The sequence below is a fragment of the Sinocyclocheilus grahami genome, unplaced genomic scaffold, assembly GCF_001515645.1.
Source record: "Sinocyclocheilus grahami isolate Dianchi unplaced genomic scaffold, SAMN03320097.WGS_v1.1 scaffold1213.1, whole genome shotgun sequence".
In the NCBI taxonomy this organism is placed as follows: domain Eukaryota; kingdom Metazoa; phylum Chordata; class Actinopteri; order Cypriniformes; family Cyprinidae; genus Sinocyclocheilus; species Sinocyclocheilus grahami.
Window position 1 is genome coordinate 42,873 of NW_015506392.1, and position 10,992 is coordinate 53,864.

The 10,992-nt window shown below is 35.2% G+C and overlaps 1 protein-coding gene across 1 annotated transcript in view; it reads right to left on the bottom strand.

Annotated features, from left to right (window-relative positions):
- LOC107568095 (rasGAP-activating-like protein 1) overlaps window positions 1-10,992 on the bottom strand; it is a 40,878-nt gene that overhangs the window by 646 nt on the left and 29,240 nt on the right. Inside the window, exons 9-20 of the mRNA XM_016253934.1 lie at window positions 10,090-10,243; window positions 8,315-8,379; window positions 8,122-8,234; window positions 7,351-7,430; window positions 7,223-7,287; window positions 7,030-7,142; window positions 6,762-6,809; window positions 5,031-5,223; window positions 4,818-4,955; window positions 3,166-3,310; window positions 2,005-2,177; window positions 1,691-1,828 (exon numbers count right to left, since the gene is read on the bottom strand). Of these exons, the coding sequence (XP_016109420.1) occupies window positions 1,691-1,828; window positions 2,005-2,177; window positions 3,166-3,310; window positions 4,818-4,955; window positions 5,031-5,223; window positions 6,762-6,809; window positions 7,030-7,142; window positions 7,223-7,287; window positions 7,351-7,430; window positions 8,122-8,234; window positions 8,315-8,379; window positions 10,090-10,243 (1,425 nt within the window). The remainder of the gene's footprint in view (window positions 1-1,690; window positions 1,829-2,004; window positions 2,178-3,165; window positions 3,311-4,817; window positions 4,956-5,030; window positions 5,224-6,761; window positions 6,810-7,029; window positions 7,143-7,222; window positions 7,288-7,350; window positions 7,431-8,121; window positions 8,235-8,314; window positions 8,380-10,089; window positions 10,244-10,992) is intronic.

Below are 10,992 nucleotides of genomic sequence, written 5' to 3' on the forward strand. Positions count from 1 at the left end.
AAGGATGCAGTTTGGGGTCAGTAAGATTTTTGTTAAAGAGATTAATACTTGCATTCATCAAGGATGCATTAAATTGATCAGAAGTGACAGTAAAGACATTTATAATGTTACAGAAGATTTCTATTTCAGATAAATGCTGTTCTTTTGAACTTTCTGTTCATCTGTGAATCCTGAAAAATAAAATGCATCACAGTTTCCACAAAAATATTGTGCAGCACGACTGTTTTCAACATTGATAATAATCAGAAATGTTTCTCGAGCAGCAAATCAGCATATTATACTGATTTCTGAAGATCATGTGACACTGAAGACTGGAGGAATGATGCTGAAAATACAGCTGCGCATCACAGAAATACATTACAGTTTAACAGAGATTCACAGAGAAAACAGCTCTTATAAATTATAATAATATTTCACATTTATTCATTTTTTTGATCAAATAAATGAAGCCTTGTTGAGCAAAAGAGACATTTTTAGAAGAAATATATACAATCTCTCCACCTTTATTAAATCTCATGTCAATGCATATACTTGCTGAACGTGAACAGTTTTTCTTTGTCATTAGATAATCATGACTAATATATGTGATGTGTGTGTATATATATACAGTATATATATATATATATTATTATTATTCTTACATTTCATACAGTTGACTGTTGACAAACATGATGCAGGGACAAACAAATGCCTCTGTAGGAGGTTTTGTCTCATATTTATATCATAATAAGAGCATATAATTTAGCAGGGACGCTAGGCATACCAATACTAAATTGTCCCTAGCAATAGTTTTGATCAAACAATTTAATACTGTTTGATCAAAACGGAATTACTGTTATTATAATTTCGGCCGCATCTGAAATAGGTCATGCATTTGATATCAGCTGAGAGGTTAGAGTATAAACCATTGCGTCGCAAAATGATTCGAAGCTCTCCAATCGGATCACGTATCGCGAATCATTTGATTCAGATCCGGACTTCGGAGCATGCATCGCAAATCTTTTTTTCTGATTTTTTTTTATTAAACAGTACAAAACATCAAATCATTAAGGCAGTACAGTTATAAAAACCACACACAGAAAAAAGAAAGACAGAAAGTATACACAGATACAAATCCCTTAAAGGGATAGTTTGTGTGTGTGTGTGTGTGTGTGAGGACATTTTGGCTGGTCCTCACTTTCTGAGAGCCCTTTAAAGGCCTGTTTGAGGGTCAAGACTTGGTTTTAGGGGTCAGGTTATAATTGGGCAAAGGGTAGGTTTAGGGTAAGGCGCTAGAGATTGCATGAATGTCCTCACAAAGATAGCTATGCAGAGTTTTGTGTGTGTGTGTGTGTTTTTGTGACATATGAGGACACACATTTGTATAATGACATGGGTATGATAGGTATTACAAGGAGAAGGTGACTTATGAGGACATTACCCCATGTCCCCATTTTTCAAAACGCTTATAAATCATACAGAGTGAGTTTTTTTGAGAAAGTAAAAATGCACAAAGTCTCCTGTGAGGGGTAGGTTTAGGGGTAGGGTTGGTGTAGGGCAATAGAATATACGGTCTGTACAGTATAAAAACCATTATGCCTATGGAATGTCCTCACAATTCACAAAAACAAACGTGTGTGTGCGTGTCTGTGTGCGTGTGTGTATGTGTGTGTGTGTGTGTGTGTGTGTGTTTGTGTGTGTTCCGTGTCACCTTGCACTGCAGGTATGTGGTGTGTAGTTGTCCGTCCGTGTCCTGTGTAATGACCTGCATGACGTTCTGGAGCTGAAAGGCGTTTTCATCCACGCGCTCCACCGCACACACACGCGCTATGGGAATAGAGGAGCGAACCTGCAAAACACACACACACACACACACACACACACACATACACACACGCACACGCACACACGTCTCACCTCAGCACTTTCCCAACATCAGAAGCCAAGAGATGATAATGAACCTACAGCTAATGACACTCCATTCATAAAACACACACACAGAGAAGAAAGGAAAGCGTGTTGGACCTGCCAGTCGGGGCTCTTGGCGTACGACAGCGTCTCTGAGCTCAGCCAGAAATATCGTTTCTTAAAAGCGAAGCGTTTGAGCAGCTGAGGTCCTTCGGCTTTGTGTTTCTGCAGGAAACCTTCCTTCACGATGACCGACGGCAAAAACACGGCGCGCTGCGGAGCTTCAGACACTGTACAGAGAGATAAAACCAGAAACGCATTCATATCTAAAATACATTTGCTTTAGGTTTTAATTAGGATTTTTTTCCAACAGGAATGCGTGCATAAATGACAGAAATGAATATTATATAAAAACAAAAATAAAATATTTTTCCAACATGACCGCATGCATAAATGATTGAAATGAAAATTACATTAAAATAAATATAAAATAAACAATATTGAATATAAAACACTAAAATTTTTCCCAACATGAATGCATTTATTGAAATGAAAAATATATAGAAATAAATGTAAAATAAAAAATATAGAATAGAATAAAAATGCGCAGAAAGACAACGAGAAACTAGATTACAATAATCATTCATATCTAAATTCCATGTGTTTTAGGTTTTAATTATGATTTTTCCTAAATGAATGCACACATAAATGATTGAAATTAAAAAATATATATAAAGATACATGTAAAATAAACAATAGAGAATATAATAAAAATGCAGAGAGACAACAAGAAACTCGATTATTCCAGTAAACATTAATATCTAAAATTCATGTGGTTTAGGTTTTAAAGATTATTTTTCCAACATAAGTGCATGCATAAATTACTGAAATGAAAATGATCTAAAAATAAATAAAAAATATAGAGTGTTTTTATCATTTTATCTTTTTTTGTAAATATGAAATGTAGTTTTTTATAAAGTTATACTTTTATTTTATTTATTTTAGTACTTCAACTAAATGAAACTAAATGAAAATGAGAAATGTTGCCTTGGCAACTAGCTGAAATAAGATCATTTTTAAAACGTTTTGTTTTAGATTTGATTGTATTTCATGTTGTGAATATGCGTTTATGGTTTTAGTTCAGCATAATAACCCTGGTTCAGTTTTTGATGAGAAGTATTTTTAGTAAATAGTCTTTATAATTAATTGTCTGTCTCAGTCTGTCATCATGGTAATAAGTTGCTGTGATATTTGTGGCCAGTCGTCATGGCGACTCACCGTTGCTGTGATCGATGTCTATGAGTTTGTCCAGGAAATCTTTGACGGACGCCACGCTGCAAAGGATGATGGGATGCAGAGGGGTCATCCACTGCTCCTTCCCATGACCCAGCTGAAGGCCCAGGTTCCCCACGCTCTGAAGAGCCTGAGAGAGACGGAGAGACGCTCACGGCTCTGCAGGTGTGAGTGGGTGAGTGAAGGCCGGACAGCATGTCATTAACCCGTTTACACTGCAAATTTGCCATTGATTAAACTAGTGAAATGCCTGCTTGAAGATCCAAGTGCTTCAGAGTTGATCGTGTCCAGACCCTTATTCTGTGAAGTTCATTTTATGGCCGCAGCGACAGCATTCAATCAGTTGCGCTTGTGTATTTTTTAAGTGCATTTGAAGTTTTGCCTGCATGTTTCGCATTTCAAATTCAATGACCGTCCTATATTTTAAATGCAAACTACGACAATATTAATTCCTAAATTGATTCATTAAAACATCCCATAAAATGCACTGATAAATGCATGTTTATTTCCTGAGTTTATGCATTTTCTATTGAAACAGGACATGGTGCCATTGATTAACTAGTGAAATGCCTGCTTGAAGATCCAAGTGCTTCAGAGTTGATCGTGTCCAGACCCTTATTCTGTGAAGTTCATTTTATGGCCGCAGCGACAGTTTTGCGCTTGTGTATTTTTTAAGTGCATTTGAAGTTTTGCCTGCATGTTTCGCATTTCAAATTCAATGACCGTCCTATATTTTAAATGCAAACTACGACAATATTAATTCCTAAATTGATTCATTAAAACATCCCATAAAATGCACTGATAAATGCATGTTTATTTCCTGAGTTTATGCATTTTCTATTGAAACAGGACATGTTAGAAAATGAAATTTTTTTTTGAAAATGATATAATGATAAAAATTATGATTTCTCAAACATGAATGCATGCATAAATGATTGAAATGAAAATTATATAAAAATAAAAGTAAAATATACAATATATAAATGATTACAGTACATAAATGATTGAAGTAAAAATGATATAAAAATAAAATATACAATATAGAATATAATAAAAATTGTATTTCCAACATGAATGCATGCATAAATGATTCAAATTAAAATGAAATAAAATATTAAATGTAAAATAAGCAATATAGAAAATAGTAAAAAAAAATATTTTTCCAACATGAATGCATGCATAAATGATTAAAATTCAAATGAAATAAAATATTACATGTAAAATAAGCAATATAGAAAATATGATTTTTCCAACATGCATGCGTGCATAAATAATTAAAATTAAAATGAAATAAAATATTAAATGTAAAATAAGCAATATAGAAAATTAAAACTAAGATTTTTCCAACATGAATGCATGCGTAAATAATTAAAATTAAAATGAAATAAAATATTAAATGTAAAATAAGCAATATAGAAAATTAAAAATAAGATTTTTCCAACATGAATGCATGACATGTCATAGTAATGAATGCCCAACTCGAAAGTAGGAGCTTCCCAGGTGCATTTCAAGGTAGTGTTAGATCGGTGCAAGGTGTTTTTTATAATTTACTGGGAGTGCAATTTCATTAAAGAGAGCATTTAATGGACAATTGCACATTTTATTAATATAAAGCTGAATTTGAGATGTGAAAGTACCTTAGCGAGCAGCAGCAGCGTTCTGCTGGTCCTGGTGTCGGCGTGGTGGTCTCTCAGCTGGAAGAGTTTGGGCGTCAGAATCGCAGGAGCAAACAGACGCAGGAAGAAAAAGCCGCTGATGGCCAAATACTTCACATCCTACGAGACACAAACCGTGAGGAAAACCACACCATCATCATCATCATCACTGTGAGGGTCTGATCAGATCCTCACCTCGTTCTCGGCTTCTGGAAACTGTTCCTCCACACGTTTATGGAGCTGTTTGAAGACGACTCTCATCACAGGAGGACACTGGGAGACAGAGCTGACGATGGCCTCCATGATGCTGCTCAGATACGTCTGCAGGAGCCCCACGCTGCTCTCCCTGACCTCGGCCTCCGACGCCGAGCCTTTAAACGAGATTCGTCTGGAGAGAGAGCGTGGTTTCAGATGCGCAGATATTACCCGGCTGCATCAGTGAGCAAGTCATTGTGATTTTTTCTTTCTTTCTATGCAAATGAGGCTCATAATAATAAAACTCCAGTGCTGTTAACACCTCTGAAAGCAGACAGTAAGGAGGTTTATTTAAAAGACTTTTTTGTGCTTTTTTAAGCGTGCATCTAAATGGTCCCTCTCGCTCATTTTCTTATAAATAGGAACAACTGCGCCGTGCAAATTGCGATCAGTGCTCATTTTGTTGGCATGTTTGAGTCGTTTCTTGATTTGATAATTCCTTCAGTGAATCTCATCTCATTCTTAGTGAATACCCCGCCTCTTTGAGACATTTTTTAGCAAGCGAACACGATATTCTTGCTCACATCTGTGTGTTCTGCGTTGCTTTCAGACAGGAGATTCTGACTGCAGAACCTACACGCATTTTACATGCATTTCTTTGCTTTTCTGCACTTCAATTCATAGAAACTACTACGCAATTACGTGAATTGAGGTTATTGTTATCATTGGTTTCAGATAATTAATAATTTTATTAATCAAGGATGCATTAAATTGATCAAAAGTGACAGTGATAATGTTACAAAAGATTTCTATTTCAAATAAATGCTGTTCTTTTGAACTTTCTGTTCATCTGTGAATCCTGAAAATACAATGTATCAGTTTCCACAAAAATATTGTGCAGCACACACAACTGTTTTGAGCATTGATAATAATCAGAAATGTTTCTCGAGCAGCATATTATACTGATTTCTGAAGATCATGTGACACTGAAGACTGGAGTAATGATGCTGAAAATACAGCTGCGCATCACAGAAATAAATTACATTTTACTATACATTCACATAGAAAACAGCTATTTTAAATTGTAAAAATATGTCACAATTTTCCTGTTTTTACTGTATTTTTAATCAATTACATGCATGAGCCAGAAGAGACTTCTTATAAAACATTTTAAAAATCTTGCCAACCCGATACTTTTGAACGGTGGTGTATACATAAAAAAGTTGTACATTTAAGGAATAAACAAATATTTAGAATATTTAGATTCTATCCCATACTATTTTTATCAATATTTTACCGTTTTTTTTTTTAAATGTTAGTAATATTTTTTAAATATTTTACATGTATTTAAATATAAGTTTTATTTTAAATTCTAATCATATTACACTTTTTTTTTTTTACAGTATTTCAAATATCAAATAAATGCAGCCTTGTGAGCAGAAGAGACTATCAAAAACATTCAAATATCATACCGACCCCACACTTCTGAAAGGCGGTGTATATCATATTTTTCAAATATAAAACCTGGAGACGTTTGGCGCTCAGTGGCATTTCTCATGCTATACATAGATGTAAAAGCCAAAGTTTGGAGAGTTCACTGCTGTTGCCTGGCAACACAGTTATTTTTCCAGATCATGGCTGTTTCATCTGATGATATACTGCATGAATGAACTACCATGCTGTGTGTGTGTGTGTGTGTGTGTGTGTGTGTGTGTGTGTGTTTCTACACACCTGGAGCGGCTGAGGTCTATCTTGCAGGGATCCAACTCGACGTATTTCCTTTCTCATATTTTTCAAATATAAAACCTGGAGACGTTTGGCGCTCAGTGGCATTTCTCATGCTATACATAGATGTAAAAGCCAAAGTTTGGAGAGTTCACTGCTGTTGCCTGGCAACACAGTTATTTTTCCAGATCATGGCTGTTTCATCTGATGATATACTGCATGATGTGTGTGTGTGTGTGTGTGTGTGTGTGTGTGTGTGTGTGTTTCTACACACCTGGAGCGGCTGAGGTCTATCTTGCAGGGATCCAACTCGACGTATTTCCTTTCCTCAAAGATGCGGTTGATAATGGGCTTCAGAACCTCGTGTAGATACAGCATCCCGACGGCCTGAGAAACACACGGACCTTCGGACTACAGTCACACGTTAAAAACACAAGCTTATATTTCAGAGGAAGGTGCACACACACCTTCATGAACTGCTCCATGGCTTTGGAGGCCAGTGAGTTGGACCGGAAGAGTGTGTTTGGATCTGCTGTTGGGGAGAAACAGAAAACAAGTCCACGTGGTTCTTCCTCCAGAGTCCATCAGAACAAACCCCGACCAGAAATGATCATCTGTGCATATATTTTACTACGAGTGTCATCCATAGGAAAAAGTAAGTACAGGTAACCAAGGCTGCACGATGAATCGTAATAAAACCAGTTAATTAATTAAAGGCTGAGGCTGAGATTTAATTAAGTATTTTTGTTTGATGGTTTAATGTTTGAAAAATGACGAAAGTAAGACTGGCATAAATATTAGCATTGTAAATTTACAGTTATGATGTAAAATAAAATTATATTATATTATTATGACAATATTTTTCCTAAATGCTCATTATTTTTTAAACAATGCAATATTATATAATAGTAAAAAAAATAAAATATTTTTTTTTTATTTTACCGTTTTTTTTTTTTAAATGTTAGTAATATTTTTTTAATATTTTACATGTATTTAAATATAAGTTTTATTTTAAATTCTAATCATATTACACTTTTTTTTTTTTTACAGTATTTCAAATATCAAATAAATGCAGCCTTGTGCGCAGAAGAGACTATCAAAAACATTCAAATATCATACCGACCCCACACTTCTGAAAGGCGGTGTATATCATATTTTTCAAATATAAAACCTGGAGACGTTTGGCGCTCAGTGGCATTTCTCATGCTATACATAGATCTAAAAGCCAAAGTTTGGAGAGTTCACTGCTGTTGCCTGGCAACACAGTTATTTTTCCAGATCATGGCTGTTTCATCTGATGATATACTGCATGAATGAACTACCATGCTGTGTGTGTGTGTGTGTGTGTGTGTGTGTTTCTACACACCTGGAGCGGCTGAGGTCTATCTTGCAGGGATCCAACTCGACGTATTTCCTTTCCTCAAAGATGCGGTTGATAATGGGCTTCAGAACCTCGTGTAGATACAGCATCCCGACGGCCTGAGAAACACACGGACCTTCGGACTACAGTCACACGTTAAAAACACAAGCTTATATTTCAGAGGAAGGTGCACACACACCTTCATGAACTGCTCCATGGCTTTGGAGGCCAGTGAGTTGGACCGGAAGAGTGTGTTTGGATCTGCTGTTGGGGAGAAACAGAAAACAAGTCCACGTGGTTCTTCCTCCAGAGTCCATCAGAACAAACCCCGACCAGAAATGATCATCTGTGCATATATTTTACTACGAGTGTCATCCATAGGAAAAAGTAAGTACAGGTAACCAAGGCTGCACGATGAATCGTAATAAAACCAGTTAATTAATTAAAGGCTGAGGCTGAGATTTAATTAAGTATTTTTGTTTGATGGTTTAATGTTTGAAAAATGACGAAAGTAAGACTGGCATAAATATTAGCATTGTAAATTTACAGTTATGATGTAAAATAAAATTATATTATATTATTATGACAATATTTTTCCTAAATGCTCATTATTTTTTAAACAATGCAATATTATATAATAGTAAAAAAAATAAAATATTTTTTTTATTTAGAAATGTTTATATTTTTATTTAGTAATAATACTAATACTAACAATAATATTAATGCAATAATATTATTATTTTATAGCCATATTGATATAATAACAAAATTGTGCAGCCCTAGTCCAATAGTAGTTTTTATTTTTATTTTTATTTAGTAATTTCAATATTTTTATTTAATAATAATAATAATAATAATAACTATTTATAAAATAGCAATTTATTTATAAATTATCATTATATAAATAATAATAATTATTATTATTATTACTTTGTTTTAATTTATTATTGTTTTTTACTATTATTATCAAAACACATTCCAAGGAGTCTTAATTTAGTAATTTTAATATTTTCTATTATTTATAACTGGATTGGTTTAATTTTTTTTTTTATCATATTTTAAGTCACAATCACATTTTTTTTCCCTCAAAAAGCTCACAATTTAAATGTTTTCCCTAAATCATGCAGCCTTAAACATACATAAATCTGTAAAATTAATCTGTATCAAAATTATACTGTAATTTTCATTATTTATTATCTATAACTACATTTTTTTGCATGTTCTGAATAAAATGTGATGTTTTCCCAGTACTACAGTATTTTTACATTTACACTTATGCATTTAGCAGATGCTTTTATTGCATTAAAAAGTTAGTAAAAATGAAAATGTATGTTTTTCTATCTGTTGACAGTATATTCTGATTTATGGAGAGATAAAAAGAGAAATACAAAATCCCCTCCCCTTTAATTCTGATACATCAACAAAATAAATCAATAATTAGACGTTGGATGTATCCGATGTTTAGATTTCTGTTCTGGAAATGTATGCAAATTAGCGCATCAGTGCCTAATTTGCCTACATTTCAGAAAACTTGTGTTTGTCTTAATGTACTGTAATTACTCAAGTAGGGAAAGGATGGTGGTTCTCTATTAGTATAATTGGACCTTATTCACCTGTGGTGTCTTGCCTTAACAAACACTACTCAAAATTAGTAATTAAATGTATTATTTATTATATCTATTGAAATCAAGTCGGTTTTGTCGCTCGCTGACGAACATTCCAATCTTATGATCGTTCCGTTTCCTTTTGAAGCTGCTTCCTGCGGAGTTGCTATGGAAACGCAGGCACTCTGTTTGTCATCACAAACGCAACATAAAACCCCAGCCGAGTGTGAACAGCCCACGCGCTCGCACAGCACAAAACATCATTAATGAGAGAGGAGAAGTTCAGATGACTTCTGTGGGTAAATATAGCTGGACTGAAGTCGTCACGTCGCCTACACACAGAAAACGCACATATCACACGCTCACGTACTGGTGTTGTGGACCTCTCTGGTGTTGAGGTAGTCCAGGAACGGCACGACCAGACCCTGACCCAGATAGATCTTGACCAGCGTCATGGCCACGATCTGCCGGCTCTCCACCGTCGTGACCTCCTCCAGCAGGGTCAGGGGTGTGGGCTCATCCACCTGACAGCATCGGGCACAATTCACAGCGTAAGAACGTGCAGTTCACACGGGATGTTTCATTGGAATGACAGGAAGAGGAATTCAACAGATCACATGATTTAGATGTTATGTTGAACGTCTTTAGGCCTGCATTAGGGTGCAGTTTAATTAAAGGGGTCATATGACGTTGCTAAAAAAGAACATTATGTTGTGTATTTGGTGTAATGAAATGTTTATGCGGTTTAAGGTTCAAAAAACACATTATTTTCCACATACTGTACATTATTGTTTCTCCTCTATGCCCCGCCTTTCTGAAACGCATCGATCTTTACAAAGCTCATCGGTCTGAAAAGCTAGGTGTGCTCTGATTGGCCAGCTATCCAGTGTGTTGTGATTGGCCGAATACCTCAAGCGTGTGACGGAAATGTTACGCCCCTTACCATAATGTGATGCCGTGTCCCAGCACGACGAGACAAAACCAATAAAACCCATTATAAATGAGGCATTTGTTGCATCCAGTGGGGACATAATTACTGATTATAATGACTTATACTGTCTTTTTACACGTTGCATTGCATCGCGCCGCGTAAACATAAAACCATGTCTGCATTTGTGATCGGAGAAATGACAAACAACAAGCTCTACTCTACACTGCCCAAAACTCACGTTTGAATCGTCAGTGGCAAATTCTTTAAATATAAAAAACTTACTTACAGTCTGTGAGTCAGAACAGCCGGCATTGTAGTCTACTCTCCCAGGATCAGGAAACA